Source organism: Ahaetulla prasina, chromosome 9 (assembly GCF_028640845.1).
Source record: "Ahaetulla prasina isolate Xishuangbanna chromosome 9, ASM2864084v1, whole genome shotgun sequence".
Classification (NCBI taxonomy): domain Eukaryota; kingdom Metazoa; phylum Chordata; class Lepidosauria; order Squamata; family Colubridae; genus Ahaetulla; species Ahaetulla prasina.
In genome coordinates, this window is record NC_080547.1 from 6040204 (window position 1) to 6060203 (window position 20000).

The 20000-nt window shown below is 43.3% G+C and overlaps 1 protein-coding gene across 1 annotated transcript in view; it reads left to right on the top strand.

Annotated features, from left to right (window-relative positions):
- Nucleotides 1-20000, top strand: part of ZMAT4 (zinc finger matrin-type 4) — a 130824-nt gene that overhangs the window by 70426 nt on the left and 40398 nt on the right. Inside the window, exon 4 of the mRNA XM_058194645.1 lies at nt 13257-13484. Within this exon, the coding sequence (XP_058050628.1) occupies nt 13257-13484 (228 nt within the window). The remainder of the gene's footprint in view (nt 1-13256; nt 13485-20000) is intronic.

The following is a 20000-nucleotide window of genomic DNA, read 5'->3' on the forward strand; positions in this document are numbered from 1 at the left end:
TCCCCCCCTCTCCCCCCTCCCTCCCCCCCTCTCTCCTGTTTATTTTTCTGTCCTTGTATATCTTGAGGAGTGCCTGCAGTGACCAGGAAGAAATGAAAAACAGCTGATACAAATTCTGCAAAGCCCTCCTCTATTATATTCTCAGCACATCTAAAAAAGATTCTCGTCTTTTAAAGATCAATTGTGTAGGGCAAAATCGGAGATGATTGTAGATAAATAAGTGTTTCTTCTCAAGAGCTTCGATTCAGGTATAGATCCATGACAGCGAGAGTCTTACAATCATGATAGTCCTGGATGTGGACTACAGAGATCCAAGTTTAAGTCTGACCTCATGAAGAGGTGACTTTGGGTTCCTCACTTTAATACAGATAGTCCTTGACTTACAATCAATCATTTAGTGACCATTCCAAGTTATAACAGCCCTGAAAAAAATTACAACAGTCCTTGTACTTATGACCATTGCAGAATCCCCATGGATATGTGATATGTGATATATGTTTTTTTTAATTTCTTTTAATGTTTATATAGTATTTTTACTTGGCTGTACACCGCCCTGAGTCCTTCGGGAGAAGGGCGGTATAAAAATCGAAATAAATAAATAAATAAATCCAAATTTGGGTGCTTGGCAATGGGCGTGTATTTAGAATTCTTTATCGGCCAAGTGTGATTGGACACATAAGGAATTTGTCTTTGGTACATAGGCTCTCAGTGTACATAAAAAGACAAGATACATTTGTCAAGAATCATAACATTTAATGATAGAAATAGGGTACAAATAAGCAATTGAATCACATACTAGGAAACAATCAATATAAATCCTAAGGATACAAGCAACAAAGTTACAGTCATACAGTCATAAGTGGGAGGAGATGGGTGATGGGAAGGGTGAGAAGATTAATAGTAATGCAGACTTAGTAAATAGTTTGACAGTGTTGAGGGAATTAGTTGTTTAACAGAGTGATGGTGTTCGGGGGAAAAACTGTTCTTGTGTCTAGTTGTTCTGGTGTGCAGTGCTCTATAGTGTCGTTTTGAGGGTAGAAGTTGAAACAGTTTATGTCCAGGATATGAGAGGTCTGTAAATATTTTCTCAGCCCTCTTTTTGACTCGTGCAGTATACAGGTCCTTAATGGAAGGCAGGTTGGTAGCCATTGTTTTTTTGCAGTTCTAATTATCCTCTGAAGCCTGTGTCTGTCTTATTTACGATGATTCACTTAACAACTGCTGTGATTTGCTTAAAGACCATAGCAAAAAAAGATCGTAAAATCGGCCACGATCCACTTAACCAGTGGTGAAATCCAAATTTTTTTACTACCAGTTCTTTGGGCGTGGCTTGGTGGGCATGGCAGGGGAAGGATACTGTAAAATCCCCATTCCCTCCCCATTCCTGGGGGAAGGATATTGCAAAATCTCCATTCCCACCCCGCTCTGAAGCCAGCCAGAGGTGGTATTTGCCAGTTCTCTGAACTGCTCAAAATTTCCACTACCGGTTCTCCAGAACCTGTCAGAACCTGCTGGACTTCACCCCTGCACTTAACTGTCTCCCTTAGCAATGGAAACTCTGGTTTCCATTCCGTTCGTAAATTGAGGACTACCTAACAGTAGGAGCAATTGAAACGTGGCTTGAAAATTGAATAGGTTCCACTTTTGAAAGTAAGTAGGTTTCCTCTTGACGTCAGCCCTGAGAATTTTGTGGCTCTCTTAGCAGTTGAGAAATAGCTGTTTGCATTTCTTGCAAAAATGTATGAACTGTATTGCTTTGATGCCCCTGTCTGGGGTTTACTTGGGGGCATCTGGTTAGCCAGAGTTGGATGCAAGATTCTAAATAAGATCAAGGTCAGGTGGTCGGTCTTTTTTTTTGTTGTTGTTAAAAAGGTTTTTTATTTTCCATAATAATTCCCACAATTTGACCAATGTACATTAGGGGAAATGGGGGGGGGGAGGGGGAAGATTATAAATTAATTGATTGTCATTGTACAGGAATAATGGTAGAATTAAATAAGTTCGAATGGACTAAAGTCGGGGCTGCTCGGTAGCCACTCCGGAAGGGAAAGGGTAAGGAAAGAGAAGTAAAGAAGGAAGAAAGTAGGTAGGCAGGTAGGTAGGAGAGAAGGGAAGGGGAAGAAAGGATAGGAGGAGGAGAAGGAGAAGGAGGGGCAGATAGAGGGTTAGAAAGGATGGAAGTGAGAAGTGGGAAGGAGGAGGGGAAGAAGGAAAGTGAGGAGGAGAATAGAATTTTTTATTGGCCAAGTGTGATTGGACACACAAGGAATTTGTCTTGGTGCATATGCTCTCAGTGTACATAAAAGAAAAGATACGTTCATCAAGGTAAAACATTTACAACACAATTGATGGTCAATATATCAATATAAATCATAAGGATTGCCAGCAACAAGTTATAGTCATACAGTCATAAGTGGAAAGAGATTGGTGATGGGAACTATGAGACGATTAATAGTAGTGCAGATTCAGTAAATAGTCTGACAGTGTTGAGGGAATTATTTGTTTAGCAGAGTGATGGCCTTCAGGAAAAATTGTTCTTGTGTCTAGTTGTTCTGGTGTGCAGTGCTCTATAGTGTCGTTTTGAGGTAGGAGTTGAAACAGTTTATGTCCAGGATGCGAGGATCTGCAAATATTTTCATGGCCCTCTTTTTGACTCGTGCAGTATACAGGTCCTTAATGGAAGGCAGGTTGGTAGCCATGGTTTTTTTGCAGTTCTAATTATCCTCTGAAGCCTGTGTCTGTCTTATTTACGATGATTCACTTAACAACTGCTGTGATTTGCTTAAGGACCATAGCAAAAAAAGGTCGTAAAATCGGCCACGATCCACTTAACCAGTGGTGAAATCCAATTTTTTTTTACTACCAGTTCTTTGGGCGTGGCTTGGTGCGCATGACAGGGGAAGGATACTGCAAAATCCCCATTCCCTCCCCATTCCTGGGGGAAGGATATTGCAAAATCTCCATTCCCACCCCGCTCTGGGGCCAGCCAGAGGTGGCATTTGCCAGTTCTCCGAACTGCTCAAAATTTCCGCTACTGGTTCTCCAGAACCTGTCAGAACCTGCTGGACTTCACCCCTGCACTTAACTGTCTCCCTTAGCAATGGAAACTCTGGTTTCCATTCTGTTCGTAAATTGAGGACTACCTAACAGTAGGAGCAATTGAAACGTGGCTTGAAAATTGAATAGGTTCCACTTTTGAAAATGAGTAGGTTTCCTCTTGACGTCAGCCCTGAGAATTTTGTGGATCTCTTAGCAGTTGAGAAATAGCTGTTTTCGTTTCTTGCAAAAATGTATGAACTGTATTGCTTTGATTCCCCTGTCTGAGGTTTACTTGGGGGAATCTGGTTAGCTAGAGTTGGATGCAAGATTCTAAACAAGATCAAGGTCAGGTGGTCAGTCTTTTTTTGTGTGTGTGTTAAAAAGGTTTTTTATTTTCCATAATAATTCCCACAATTTGTACATTGGTACATTAGGGGAAATCGGGGGGGAGGGGGAAGATTATAAATTGATTGATTGTCATTGTACAGGAATAATGGTAGAATTAAATAAGTTGGAATGGACTAAAGTCGGGGCTGCTCGGTAGCCACTCCGGAAGGGAAAGGGTAAGGAAAGAGGAGTAAAGAAGGAAGAAAGTAGGTAGGCAGGTAGGTAGGAGAGAAGGGAAGGGGAAGAAAGGATAGGAGGAGGAGAAGGAGGGGCAGATAGAGGGTTAGCAAGGATGGAAGTGAGAAGTGGGAAGGAGGAGGGGAAGTAGGAAAGTGAGGAGGAGAATAGAATTTTTTATTGGCCAAGTGTGATTGGACACACAAGGAATTTGTCTTTGGTGCATACGCTCTCAGTGTACATAAAAGAAAAGATACCTTCATCAAGGTACAACATTTACAACACAATTGATGGTCAATATATCAATATAAATCATAAGGATTGCCAGCAACAAGTTATAGTCATACAGTCATAAGTAGAAAGAGATTGGTAATGGGAACAATGAGAAGATTAATAGTAGTGCAGATTTAGTAAATAGTTTGACAGTGTTGAGGGAATTATTTGTTTAGCAGAGTGATGGCCTTTGGGAAAAAACTGTTCTTGTGTCTAGTTGTTCTGGTGTGCAGTGCTCTATAGCGTCGTTTTGAGGGTAGGAGTTGAAGCAGTTTATGTCCAGGATGCGAGGGATCTGCAAATATTTTCATGGCCCTCTTCTTGATTCGTGCAGTATAGAGGTCCTCAATGGAAGGCAGGTTGGTAGCAATTATTTTTTCTGCAGTTCTAATTATCCTCTGAAGTCTGTGTTTTTCTTGTTGATTTGCAGAACCGAACCAGACAGTTATAGAGGTGCAAATGACAGACTCAATAATTCCTCTGTAGAACTGAATCAGCAGCTCCTTGGGCAGTTTGAGCGTACTGAGTTGGCGCAGAAAGAACATTCTTTGTTGTCCTTTTTTAATGATGTTTTTGATGTTAGCTGTCCATTTGAGATCTTGCGATATGATAGAACCTAGAAATTTGAAGGTTTCTACTGTTGATACTGTGTTGTCTGGTATTGTGAGAGGTGGAAGTATGGAAGGGTTTCTCCTAAAGTCTACCACCATTTCTACGGTTTTGAGCGTGTTCAGTTCCAGATTGTTTTGGTTGCACCACAAGGCTAGTTGTTCGAACTCTCGTCTTTATGCGGATTCGTCATTGTTGGAGGATGGTGGGGAAAGTAGTAGAAGGATGAGAAGGGTAGAAAGGATTAAGGAAGGGAGTGGCGACCGATGCTCTGTATTAGAGTTTAAGAAAGAAGGGAATTGATAGTGTGATGGTGTGGAATGGATTATGTTTTATGTTATATTTTAGATTATGTTTGTTAGTTACTATACTCTTTATTCTGTTCTGGTCGGTCTTTTAAAGGCAAGGGAAAGGAAAAGAATTGATCGGGGGAAATAAACAGTTTGTTTCATTGGATGCTGGGATTTTTCTGCTTTATAAATGATGTCAAGCCAAATGCTTATCGTTGGTGCATTTTCCAGCGGACAAGGGTAGTAAAATGTGCATCCAGTCTGACTGCTCACCCCTAACCTAGATTGTCAGACTTTAAAAGGAATTTATCACAGGTTTCTATGGAAATGGAGCTGCCAAAACAGACTCCGTTATGCAAATGACACATTGAAGAAAGCCTGCAGATGTCAGGCCCACTGAGTAGACAAGACGAGGAAACTCAACTCCACAGGTAGCCTGAAACTACTCCTGTCGAGATCGGCTATAATAAGAGAATTTTGCAAGTCTGATTGTTCCCTATACCTCTTTCTTCTCAGACAGGAGGTGTCTCTTTTTTTTTGGCCAGACGTCGACTCCAAATATTCAAGATCGGTGTCTGCGAGTGAATGGTTTTGAAATTTGTGTACCCAAAGATACTGTCTGTAATGAAGAAAAATTAGTGTATTTTTCATTCAAAAACCCTCCCTCCCAGCAGAACCTCACATAAAGAACCGCACCAGAGAAGTGTTCAAATTTATTGGGGGAAGTATGTTAATAATTTGAAGATGTGGTGTATATATACCATCCATATTTTAGGAAAGTTGACATATGAGAACAGGTTTTTAAATATCTTTTTTAAGAATATAAATCTATGTCGCACTGTTCCCCATTATCCAAATCTACCCGTTTCACAACTTGATGGAGAGGTAGTCTAATAAATGGGGTGGGGGGGAGAGAAATTCTTCATCTTGGTGAAGGTCAGTATGCACATGACATGCTTATGCATTGTTAGCTTAAACATGGTTTATGAAATGAACCATTTTCTAAAGAGTTGAAGTCCACATATCTTAAAGGTGCCAAGGCTGAGAAACACCGGCCTAGACTATTAATCATTGAGAAACATAAGCTGGAGGACGCCACCAAGTTAATAGCTGATCTGTAGGCTTTCCAAGGATCAATTTTATAGCAAATAGGGAAAATGGGTGGTAGGGTTAGGTGAGCTGTTGTGTCGTGTCCCACTCCTCCGCTGACGGCCGGGTCGGGGAAGTCCATATCAAGCGTGCCTCTGCAGCTCTGCCAAAGTCCTATCAGAGTTCTCAAGGCAGGCAGGAGACCAGGAAGTGACTTCAGCAATCCAAGTTAGACTTTGCCTGACTCAGAGAATGCCAGAAAGCAGATCCTTTATATAGGCCATGGGGTGTGGCTCCATGACTCAGCACTTATCCAGGCCTGCCTCTCCCTTCCTTTTGCTGATGTCGCCTCTCAACTCTCCAGAAGCGAGGATCTCTCCAGCCTCCAGCTGTTGGTAATCTGAGCTCATGACTGGCTTCACATTCTTCAGGCTCACATGCTGTGGGGGAGGGGTTTAGTTGCTCCGTTTGCCTGGGCATGGTGCCAGGACTGGGGGCTGAAGGCACGTCAGGCCCTTCATCTTGCTCGGCCTATCCAGGCATGGTGCCAGGGCTGGGGGCTGGAGGCATTCCAGGACATTCTTCCGAACTATCAGCGTCCGGCAGGAGATAAGAGGGGCCCGGCTGCAGCAGGGGGAGCGGGCAAGACACAACATGTTGAACTGGTTTAGTCTAGTTCATTTTTTCTTTTCTTTTACCAACCCTGTAATCCCTAGCATTGGGATGGAGTTGGGGTTGACTGCATGAGCATTTACTGGCCAGATGCCCTTCCTGACACCTACAGGGAGCTCAGAGCAGATATTTTCTCTTTGTGCCCAGAGAGAGAAATATCGTCTGCTAATAAGGTGGGTTGGTAAAGGAATATGAGAATCAAACAGACAGGTATCAAGCAGTGGGCCTTAGAGACATCTCTAAGATGTCCAAGAAGGGAGGTTAAGCCAGGGAAATCCTGGTAGGAAACAATTGTTTTACTCGCAATGGGACCGCTAAAGTAGGAGACCTGATATGTCTTGGTTCCTGGGATATAACCTATACTAGGTGGCAATCACCGGGTAACTCGTCACAGCCTGACAAACTCAATACCACCTTTCTATCCTACCTCAATTCATCCGACCCGTCTAATATATGGAAAGCCCCAGAAAACATGTATTGGATTTGTGGACGGCTGGCTTATGAACAGCTTCCCTTCAATTGGTCAGGCTCCTGTATTCTAGGCTGGATTAAGCCATCATTTTTCCTTTTACCCATTCAAGCGAGACAAGTATTGGGGATACCAGTATACGAACACCTGGGAAAAAGGACTAAAAGAGGCTTATTTCCAGCCTACAAACTGGATGGAACACACCCTGATTCACCATTTTCGTCCTTCCCATGTAAAAATCTAGCAGAATATGAGGAAAAGGACACATCCGATTTGCAAATCTGGACCAATGAGAGAATTGTATGTACCTATGGTAGAGCAACATGGGCCGAAGATGGATCCTGGGGCTACCGGACTCCTGTCTACTTGTCTCATACGATTGCAGGCAATATTAGACATGGCTGGCATAAGAATCAGCACTGCCCTCAACGTGCTATCAGATACCACAGATAGATTAAGGACAGCGGTATACCAAAATAGACTAGCCTTGGACTACATTCTAGCCAAAGAAGGAGGAGTATGTGGTAAATTCAATCTGTCTAACTGTTGTCTGCAAATCGATGAGACAGGTACAGTAATCAAGCAGTTAACCACTGAGCTAAGACAGCTTACATATAACCCAGACCAGGTATGGCACAAAGGAGTAAATCTCAAGGAGGTCTTCGGTAGTTGGTTCCCGAAATTACCTGGCTTGCAGGCAATCATGGCCCTCATAGGCCTTATTGCAGCTGGTTGTGTCCTCATTCCTTGTGTACTACCAATCTTTGTGCGCACTATATCCAACAGCTTATCCTTGATAGCCAAAAGAAACGCTACGGCTCAGGTTATGGCCATGTGGCAGCTAGGACACATGACCTCAGAGGTAAACGATGAAGGGTATGTTACTCTTCTGCCTTGAGATGAGTAACAAAGGGGGGAATAAGGTGGGTTGGTAAAGGAATATGAGAATCAAACAGACAGGTATCAAGCAGTAGGCCTTAGAGACATCTTTGGTCAAGCAAATAAAAAGCCTTGTCAGCTGAAACAGATAAGCAGCTGCCTCCGGTGGACCATATACCCCCTACCACCCAGAAATATGCTGAGCTCAGATAACCACATCCTGCTGCTGTTGCAGATATTATGCCTTGCCATAACTGTAAACTTGTTTGTGTGACCCCCTGATATAATATCGGTTCCCCATTTCTGTTATTCTTGGAACTATACCCATATATGGAATGTAACATGCTGAGATAACATATTTGCTGCTTGCACGTAGCTATAAGGTATATAAAGCCTGGCTGGAAATCCCCTACCTCGTTCAGACCAACAGCTTTGTTCTGTACTTGAACCTGCGCATATATAATAAACCCTTCCTTCCCAGAGGAGCTGGCTTGTGTCTTGTCATTTCTACAACACTACCTAGGATCAAACTCACAGCCTCCTGATTGTGAGGCGAAAGCTCCATCTTTACGCCATCACGTCTCTCAGTGTAGTTCATCTTTTACTCTTCTGTATTTATTTGGGACTCCGTGCTGAAATGAGAGTGTAGGTGTTGACCAGGCTGAACGTGACGGTGGGGTCAAATGCAGCATCAGCCTCAAGTCCCTTTGTTCCCATAAGGGATCTAAGTCCAGCCCACCTTGAATTCCATTGATTCTTATCTCCCGCCAGTTTGCTTTTACTGTTAATAGTTCAGATTCTTGTGGAGAATATTAGCATGCAATAAACCTATATAAGCCTTGGTGGCGCAGTGGTTAGAGTGCAGTACTGCAGGCTACTTCTGCTGACTGCCAGCTGCCTGCAATTTGGCAGTTCCAATCTCACCAGGTCAACTTGGACTTCCATCCTTCCAAGGTGGGTAAAATGAGGACCCAGATTGTTGGGGGCAAGAGGCTGATTTTGTAAACCACTTAGAGGGGGCTGTAAAGCACTGTGAAGCAGTATATAAGTCTAAGGGCTATTGCTCTTCCTTCCTTCCTTCCTTCCTTCCTTCCTTCCTTCCTTCCTTCCTTCCTTCCTTCCTTCCTTCCTTCCTTCCCTCTGCCCACTGCCAGCAGTTCGATCCTGACTGGCTCAAGGTTGACTCAGCCTTCCATCCTTCCGAGGTGGGTAGCTTGTTGGGGGCAATATGCTGACTCTGCAGACCGCTTAGAGAGGGCTGTAAAGTGGTATATAAGTCTGTGCTATTGCTATAGTCATTTGAACTGCCTAAACCCCTCATTTCTTTTTTTTAATTATTTTTTTATTAAACAGTTTTGTCTTTAAAAACAACATAAAAAACAACCAGAAATACATAAAAACAAAACAAAACGCAGCAAACAATACGTACCATCTAAGGTCATTTTATAACTTTCTGTATCGGCATGTGTATTTTGCTTTTGTGGTTCTCTAGTTTATCATATCTATTTACTTCTTGATGGTAGTATAATAATGTTACATCAACATATATATTAACACATGTAGTAGTATTCATTATTCTTCTCTACCGATTTATATTCATTTATATTTACATCTCTTTGTTTAATTACTCCAATTTAGGTTTCATCAGTAGTAAGTTAAACATTCCTTGTTTGGTTTCTATTTTCGAGCCAACTGTGCATTTTATTCCATACTTCACAACAGTCCGAATCATCCCTCTCTTTTAGCTCCATAGCCATTTTATCCATTTCTGCGCATTGAACAATTTTCCTAATTACTATTCCGCCTGAGGGTACATTATTTTGTTTCCAGTTTTGTGCGAATATGATTCTCGCTGCAGTGAGTATGTGTAGTGTGATGTAAAATGGTAAAGGTTCCCCTTGCACATATGTGCTAGTCGTTCCCGACTCTAGGGGGCGGTGCTCATCTCTGTTTCAAAGCCGAAGAGCCAGCGCTGTCCAAAGACATCTCTGTGGTCATGTGGTGGGCATGACTCAACGCGAAAGGTGCACGGAACGCTCTTCCCTTCCCACCAAAGGTGGTCCCTATTTTTCTACTTGCATTTTTATGCACTTTTGAACTGCTAGGTTGGCAGAAGCTGGGACAAGTAACGGGAGCTCACCCCCTTACGCGGCAGCACTAGGGATTCGAACCGCTGAACTGCCGACCTTTCGATCAACAAGCTCAGCGTCTCTTACCCACTAAGCCACCGCGTACACGTACTGAATGTATTGAAGCTTTTTATCCATTTTCGGGCTGGACCCCCGATTTCTTATGCACGACAGAGAGTTGATTTGTATTGATTTATTGAATTCAGTTTAGGGACTACTTGATTACAGACCAATTGAGTTTAGGTAACGGGTAAATGCAGTTTTGGTCCTTGAGGTCAGATAACAGCACGAAGGCTCTGAGATTTTGAGATCTTGCGTAACTAGATGCTGACCTTCCATTTTTGTCTGATAAAACATGAAAGCAGAATCCTTTTTCTGCTGCACTTCTGGGCCCAGGTCAAGTTTATGCTATCCATATTAATGTTCCAGATGCTTATAAGCCTTATGTTGGAACATGAATTGCCTTAAGACAACTCTGTTGTTTACATCTTGAACTGTCCCTGTAAATCAGATCTCTAAGATGCTTTAGCATTCCAATATGCATCCCACACACACACAAAAATAAATCTTTAATTATCTATTATCACAAGTTTTTCTTCACTGAAGTAATTGCATTCATCATCTTATAACGACCCTATAATCCCTTGCTGGGTGGAGTCTGGGCAACTGAATGGAGCTAGCGGAGTGCTTAATGGCCGGATGCTCTTCCTGTTGCCAATGAGGAATTTTGTTCAGCAGATAGATTCTCATTGTGCCCAGAGAGAGAACTATCTGCCTCTACCTAGGATCGAACTCCCAGCTTCCTGATTGTGAGGCGAGAGCTCCACCTCTAGGCCACCACACCACTCCACTGAACTAATTGCATTCTCTCATATTAAATAGCTCCTCTCCAACTGTGGAAAGAGGTATACTCACTGGCTACACAGTTCGTATGGCAGAATAACAGAGTTGGAAGGGACCTTGGAGGTCTTCTAGTCCAACCCCCTGCTCAGGCAGGAAACCCTATACCATTTCAGACAAATGGTTGTCCAATCTCTTCTTAAAAACCTCCGGTGATGGAGGCAAGTTGTTCCGTTGAGTAATTGTTCTAACTGTTTGGAAATTACTCCTTAATTCTAGATAGGTTCTCTCCTTGATTAGTTTCCATCCATTGCTTCTTGAACTGTCTTTGGGTGCTTTGGAAAATAGGCTGACTGTCTCTTCTTTGTGGCGTACATATTGGAAGACTGCTATCATGCCACCCCTAGTCTTTTTTTTTCATTCAGTTAGGCATACCCAATTCCTGCAACTGTTCTTCTTATGTCTTAGCCTTCACTCAGAGGTGGGTTTCAGCAGGTTCTGACGGGTTCTGGAGAACTGGTAGCGGAAATTTTGAGTAGTTCGGTGAACCGGTAGTAAAAAATCTGACTGGCCCCTCCCTCATCTATTCTCTGCCTCCCGAGTCCCAGCTGATCGGGAGAAAATGGGAATTTTGAAGTAACCCTCCCCTGGAGTAGGGAGGGAATGGAGATTTTACAGTATCCTTCCCCTGGTGTGGGGAGGCAATGGAGATTTTGCAGTATCCTTCCCCTGCCATGCTCACCAAGCCACACCCACCAAGCCATGCCATGCCCACCAGGCCACACCCACAGAACCGGTAGTAGAAAAATTTGAAACCCAGTCCCTTAATTATCTTCGTTGCTCTTCTCTGCAATCTTTCTAGAATCTCAACACCTTTATTTATTTATTTATTTATTTATTTATTTATTTATTTATTTATTTATTTATTTATTTATTTATTTATTTATTTATTTATTTATTTGAATTTTTATATCGCCCTATCTCCCAAAGGGCGGTGTACAGCCAAATAAAACATAGAAAAATACAAGTAAAAACAACAATTAAAAAACTTATTAAATAGGCCGAAATTAAAACATCGCTAAAATAATATAAAACCCCATTAAAACAAAATTTAAAACTAAAACCCTAGGCTAGCCCTGCGCAAATAAATAGATGTGTCTTAAGCTCGCGGCGGAAGGTTCGGAGGTCGGGAAGTTGGCGCAGCCCTGGGGGAAGCTCGTTCCAGAGAGTGGGAGCCCCCACAGAGAAGGCCCTTCCTCTGGGTGTCGCCAGCCGGCACTGCCTGGCGGACGGCACCCTAAGGAGTCCCTCTCTGTGAGAGCATACGGATCAGTGGGAGGCAATCGGTGGCAGTAGGCGGTCCCGTAAATAGCCCGGCCCTATGCCATGGAGCGCTTTAAAGGCGGTAACCATATATATATATATATATATATATATATATATATATATATATATATATATATATATATATATATATATATATATATATATATATATATATATATATATATATATATATATATATATATATATATATATAATTATATATATATATATATATATATTATTTATTTATTTATTTGAATTTTATATCGCCTATCTCCCTAGGGACTCAGGGCGGTTTACAGCCATATAAAAACATATATATATATACAGAGTAAAACATTAATTTAAAAAACTTATTACATAGGCCGAATATTTAAAATAGAGATATAAATAATAAAACCCCATTTAAAACCAGATTTAAAATTTAAACATTTAAAAATTTAAAAATTCTAGTCCAGTCCTGCGCAGATAAATAAATGTGTCTTAAGCTCGCGGCGGAAGGTTCGAAGGTCAGGAAGTTGGCGAAGTCCTGGGGGAAGCTCGTTTCAGAGGGTGGGAGCCCCCACAGAAAAGGCCCTTCCCCTGGGTGTCGCCAGTTGGCACTGCCTGGCCGACGGCACCCTGAGGAGTCCCTCTTTGTGAGAGCGCACAGGTCGGTGAGAGGCATTCGGTGGCAGCAGACGGTCCCGTAAGTAGCCCGGCCCTATGCCATGGAGCGCTTTGAAGATCATTACCAAAACCTTGAAGCGCACCCGGAAGGCCACAGGCAGCCAGTGCAGTCTGCGCAGGAGAGGTGTTATGTGGGAGCCACAAGGGGCTCCCTCTATCACCTGCACAGCCGCATTCTGAACTACCTGGAGTCTCCGGGTGCTCCTCAAGGGGAGCCCCATGTAGAGAGCATTGCAGTAATCCAGACAAGATGTCACGAGAGCATGAGTGACCGTGCATAGGGCATCCCGGTCTAGAAATATATCCTGGCGGCCAAAATATGACAATTAGGTGTGTGCTGGAAGCTTTGTGTTGCCTTGATGGGATAGGAAGCTGGGTGACTCCATTCCTGCTTGCTTTCTTTTGCAGAAACAAACCTGAGTTCTCTTAAGGAGCCGCAGGGGGACAGCTCTCCAGTAGTGTCTCCACCTCACCAGAGAAGAGATTCTGACAGGTATTGCCAGCTCTGTGCGGCTTGGTTTAACAACCCAATGATGGCACAGCAACACTATGATGGAAAAAAGCACAAAAAGAACGCAGCCAGGGCTGATCTACTAGAGCAGCTAGGGAAGACATTGGACCTAGGCGAGGTAAGAGGTAAGAGATTTTAGTCTTCTCAAATAATCACCTTCAAAGTTCTGGGGTTGTATTCTTTGGGTGGGCACCCATCCAAAAAATTAAAACCAGGCACAAATTGGCAAACCCAAGCAGCCATTGAGATAACTCCTTGTGTTCACAGAGGGCTATCACCGTGCCTGTTGAGTGACCGGATCAAAACTCGCTATGACGTACTTAATGGGTTAGTCAGTTGACCATCTCAAACATGAGCCCCAGCCACAGTAAAATACAATAAACTGAGATAAGATACAATGAAGTGAGATTAAAATAGCTACGGTGAGATAAAGTCGAATAAAATATAGCAGGCAAGATGAGAGTGAAGTAAGATCAAATAGCATAAGGTAAAATTGAAGAAGAAGAAGAAGAAAACTTTATTAAGTCGATTGACTGTATCAAAGGTGTAGATTGTATTTTGATAAAGATTCGTCTGTATCAAAAAAAAAATATAAATGAAAAGAAAACCAGCTTCATAATAGATTGTCACCTCTACAGTTAACTCCAATCCGATTGAGATATTCTGTCCTCTTTGAGCTGGCCTGTGAAATGAGGAGGATGAGGATCATCTTCAGATGAGGAGAGCACATCTTTCTCCTTCTGTCCTGGCCACTTTTTATAGAGGCAGGGTTGAGGGAGTTTTAAAAACTTCATCCCTGTTTGGTTTGGTGGCAGCAGCGCCTCAGATAGAAAGTCCCTACAGAGAGTGGTGAGGACAGCGGAGAAGATTATAGCAAGCTCGCTTCCTATCATTCAGGATGCTGCTTATAAGCGCTATGTGCTTAGAGCTCAAAGCATTGTTAGAGACCCCACACACCCACTTCACGGTCTGATTCTGTTGCTCCCCTCTGGGAGGAGGTTTCAAAGTATTTCTAGCAGAAATACCACCCTGAGTCCCTAGGGAGATAGGGCGGTATATAAATATGATAAATAAAAAAAAAAAAAAAATTTCCAGATAATGTGTCTACAGCTTTGTTCCCTATGCCATCCATTTGGTAAACTTGGAGGGTTCATTTTTCTTGCCATGTACAGGTATACACCTGAACTAGATTGTGTTTTTTCTCCGTGTCATATAACATATGGGGGTACATGCATAATATTTATTTGTTTGTTTGTTTGTTTGTTTGTTTATTTTGTCATGGTTGTGTAGTATATATTGGAGGTGGAGACCAAGGGTGAAATGCTACTGGTTCGGACTGCTTCGGCCAAACAGGTAGCAATAGCGATGGGTGAATCAGAGAATCGGTAGCGACAGCAGTGCGAGACTCTCCCCACCCGCCTAGTCGTTGTTGCTTCCTTGTTTTAACCAGGACGTAACCTGTTTTTTACTCTCTGCGCACGTGTGCCATCGGTTGGCCATCACGTCCCTATGCCGATGACGCTTGGTTGGCCTCAGTGGTGGGTTTCAAATTTTTTTTTACTACCGGTTCTGTGGGTGTGACTTGGTGGGCGTGGCGTGGCTTGGTGGGCGTGGTGTGGCTTGGTGGGCGTGGCGTGGCTTGGTGGGCGTGGCAGGGGAAGGATACTGTAAAATCTCTATTCCCTCCCCAATCCAGGGGAACATTACTGTACAATCCCCATTTCTTCCCCATCAGGGACTCAGGAGGCAGAGAATAAATGGGGGTGGAGCCAGTCAGAATTTTTACTACCGGTTCTCCGATCTACTCAAAATTTCCGCTACCGGTTCTCCAGAACTGGTCAGAACCTGCTGAAACCCACCTCTGGTTGGCCTGATTCGGCCTCAACTCAAATTTTTTCGAAAATAGCTTTATCCAGACTAGAGTTTGGCCAAACAGTTCATTGGGTGGATCCAGACGGGGTGGAGGAGGCAGGTCTTGATGTTATTATCTGGGATGAGTTTGATCCTGTGACTCCTGAGGACATGGACAGGTTAATGGGGAGATTGAATGCGACCACATGTTTATTGGACCCGTGTCCCTCCTGGTTAGTTTTGGCCACCCGGGAGGTGACACGAGGCTGGCTCCAGAAAATTGTGAACGCTTCTTTGATGGAGGGTGTTTTCCCTGCCGCCTTGAAAGAGGCGGTGGTGAGGCCCCTCCTCAAGAAGCCTTCCCTTGACCCAGCTAGTTTATCAAATTATCGTCCGGTCTCCAACCTTCGCTTTGTGGCAAAGGTTGTCGAGAGTGTGGTTGCACGACAGTTGCCCCAGTACCTGGATGAAAATGTCTATCTTGATCCATTCCAGTCCGGTTTCCGGCCTGGTCACAGCACGGAAACAGCCTTGGTCGCATTGGTTGATGATCTCTTGAGGGCTCGGGACAGAGGTTGTTCCTCTGTCTTGGTCCTATTAGATCTCTCAGCGGCTTTTGATACCATCGATCATGGTATCCTGCTGCGCCGACTCGAGGGACTTGGAGTGAGGGGCACTGTTCATCGGTGGTTCTCCTCCTACCTCTCCGACCGGTCGCAGACGGTGTTGACGGGGGGACAGAGATCGACCCCAAGGCGCCTCTTATGTGGGGTGCCTCAGGGGTCGGTTCTCTCGCCTCTTCTGTTCAACATCTATATGAAGCCGCTGGGTGAGATCATCCGTGGTTTTGGGGTGAGTTGTCATCTATACGCTGATGATACCCAGCTCTATATTTCCACCTAACCACCCCAACGAGGCTGTTGAAATGATGTCCCGGTGCCTGGAGGCCGTGCGGGTTGGGATGGGGAGGAACAGACTCAGACTTAATCCCACCAAGACCGAGTGGCTGTGGATGCCGGCGGCCCGGTACAGTCAACTAATTCCATCACTGACCATTGGGGGCGAACTATTGGCCCCCACGGAAAGGGCTCGTAATCTGGGCGTCCTCCTGGATGCACGGCTGTCTTTTGAAGATCATATGATAGCCGTCACCAGGGGAGCTTTTCATCAGGTTCGCCTGATCGCCAGTTACGCCTTTCTGGATCGGGCTGCCTTATGCACGGTTGCTCATGCCCTGGTTACATCCGCCTGGACTACTGTAATGCTCTCTACATGGGGCTCCCTTGAAGGGTACCCGGAGACTCCAACTGGTCCAGAATGCGGCTGCGCTGGTGATAGAGGAGCACCTTTGGCTCCCATGTGACACCCCTCCTGCGTAATCTGCACTGGCTCCCAGTGGTCTTCCGGGTTCACTTCAAGGTACTTGTTATCACCTTTAAAATGCTCCATGGCCTAGGACCGGGATATTTACGGGACCGCCTACTGCCACCATTAGCCTCTCATCGACCAGAGAGGGCCTCCTCCGGATACCGTCAGCTAAACAATGTCGGCTGGCGACCTCTAGGGGAGGGCCTTCTCTGTGGGGCCCCTACCTCTGGAGCAGGCTTCCTCTGGGGCTTCGTCAACTCCCCGATCTCAAGTCCTTCCGCCGTGAGCTGAAGACGCTGCTGTTTCGAAGAGCAGGACTAGCTTGAACGTAGTTTTAAACTTGGGATTTAAAAAAAAAGGGTTTAAATGAGGTTTTAAATTTGTATTTAAAAGTTAGAGCATCAATTGAATTTAACTGTCTATTCTTTTAGCTTTTTATGTATTATATGTTTTTCTGTTGTTTTTGACTGTGAACCGCCCTGAGTCCTTCGGGAGATGGGCGGTATACAAATATAATAAATAATAATAATAAATAATTGGCATTTCCATGTTTCTCTGTCACCTTAATGGAAACAACATTGCTTCTGATTTGCACTTTTCTTTCTCAAGGGATGAAAAACCTTTCAGTTAATTTTTTATGATGGCACGTGACATCCCAGCAGTTATTTCAGCCCAGCATATACCTTTTCCACCTCTTGCAAAAAAACCCCAAACTTAACCAGATCTTGGTTAATGAAGCAAAATTGGAACGTCACACCTATTCCTCCAGGATAAGCGGGGGAGGGGGGGTGTCTTCAAAAGGGTTTGAAAAAATCCACAGTGAACACTTGTTTTTTTTAATCTCTCTCCCCCCCCTCCACTTCTTTCTAAATAATGCCTTCAACTTCCTGCAGTCAAGGACTATTAGCTGATAGCCCATCAAACACGGAACATTTTATCCATTTATGTTTCACAAAAAGAGTCGAAAATAGAAAGCTTTTCTAGGGCAACGTCAAACGTGGTGGATATTTTTATTTTCTTTTTTGAAATTCCACTTTTTTTTTTAAGTACCCTCGTTTCTCAATTTTACACAATATGGATTGAGCTTCTAGATATATCAAAAGCTAAAAAAAACCAACACCTCGTCTTTAATGAAGAGTATTCTTCCCTTAAGATTGAGCTCGTACCACAAATCTTTTACTGATGATATTAAAATCCATGAGACGACGAGATTGTCCTTATTTTAACACAGACCAGCAAATTTAGCTGAAGAGCCTCTCGCTGCAATATTATAGATGTTTTTTTCTTTATTTTTGGAGCCTCCTATTTTTGGGCGTCATATAATTTAACAACCAGTTCGCCCAGCACCAAAAATGTGAGCACCCCCTTTCCACACAGCTTGCATGGATATGCACGGCTTAGAAAACATATAAAATCGGACAGCATAGCGCCCGGGCAGGTGCAAGGATAAAATCCATCAGGTTCTGACAGGTTCTGGAAAAAAAAATTTAACCTCTTTTTTTTGTTGTTAAATACTTTTTATTTTAAAAAAAACAAGACGTAACAAACAATAACGTAAAACATATACCCCTTCTTTACAACAGGTTCATTTTGGTATTCCTCTATTATTTACATTTTCCCCCTGTTGTTTCCTTTAATTATACTTATCTTTTTTGTCCCATTATCCCTTATTTCTGTATATATTCCAACATACCTATCATTATAACAATTCGTTTTCTTTTATGCGCTACCCTTTTTGTGTGTGTGTCTATGTGTGACCTTTTCCCCTTTTTCGTCATTTACCATTTCTAATTTCTATCCAATTAAACAATTTATTCCATACTATATAATATTCCTTATCTTCCTTTTCTTTTATCTCCTTTGTTAATTTATCCATCTCAGCACAGTCCAGAATTTTCCTTATCACTTCCTCCTCCGATGGTATATTCTCATTTTTCCAGTTCTGTGCATAGGATATTCTTGCAGCTGTTATTATGTGTAAGATTAGATACTTTATTTCTTTACTATATTTCCTATTGAGTATTCCCAGCAAAAAGATCTCTGGTTTCCAGTCTATGTGTTGGTCACTTATTTCTTCCAGCCATTTTCTGAAATTTTGAGTAGTTTGGAGAGCCGGCAAATACCACCTCTGGTTGGCCCCAGAGTGGGGAGGGAATGGAGATTTTGTGCTTGAAGTGGAAAAGAATGAAACTTTGATTTTGGGTTTTACCGATTACATTTCCTCATGGAAATGGCTTTGTTGTGTCTGCGCCCCTCGTGCCAGGCCCCCTGCCAGAAAGTGACTTGGAAAGTGAGAGGGAAGGGCCATCAGGACTTACCTCTGGAGCACCGGCTTCCCTGGCTCAGCTCCAGGAGCCAGAGGCAGGCCAGGTGGAGGAGATAATGAGGCCTCCGTCCCCTGACTCTTTCCCCCCCAGACCATGCCTCCAGACCCAGCTGATGGCAATCAGGCCTGGCTGGACCCTAGGTTTCATAGGCAGGAGAGGCAGGAACAACAGAAGCTGGGTGGGGCAGGCCTAGGAAGTGCTGAGTCATGGAGCTACACCCCACAGGATATAAAAGCAGCGAGGGCTGCTATGCCTCTTCGTAGCAGGCAAATCAACTGCTTAACTAAGAGCTGAAGTACTGTTTGCTGACTCATCGGCATCAAGGGAGATAACAGAGACACTTGGCAGATGCTCGCTAGTTTGCTGCCAAAGCTGATAGTGCCGGCTAATTAAGCCATCGCTCGGACTGAAGTGAGGGGGACAGAACAGGCTTGTTCATATTATTATGGAAAAAACCCAAAAAGTTGTGATTTGATATTAAGGCCTTATTTTACCGCAGCAGAGAGTACATACGTAACAACTCCAGTTTGATTTCTTTCTTGACTCTGCCCCACTCTGTCTCAGCCGGTCCTTCTTCTACAGACATTTCACTCAACCAACCTTTGTCTCTGTCAAATATTTATTTATTTATTTATTTATTTATTTATTTATTTATTTATTTATTTATTTATTTATTTATTTATTTGTGGAGTACATATTAGATAATATGTATAAGTATGAGCATGAATTGAATACGTAAAATGAATACAATTAAAGGGAACATTAGGACAGGGATGGTAGGCAGTGGTGGGATTCAAATAATTTAACAACTGGTTCTCTGCCCTAATGATTTCTTCCAACAACCAGTTCACAAACTGCTCAGAAAGTTAACAACCGGTTCTCCCGAAGTGATGCGAACTGGCTGAATCCCACCACTGATGGTAGGCACGCTAGCGCGCTTATGCACGCCCCTTACAGACCTCTTAGGAATGTGGGGAGGTCATCAGTTGACAGTCTAAGGTTAAAGTTTTGGGGGTATGGGGAAGAAACCACAGAGTCAGGTAATGCATTCCAGGCAATGACCACTCTGTTGCTGAAGTCATATTTTCTGCAATC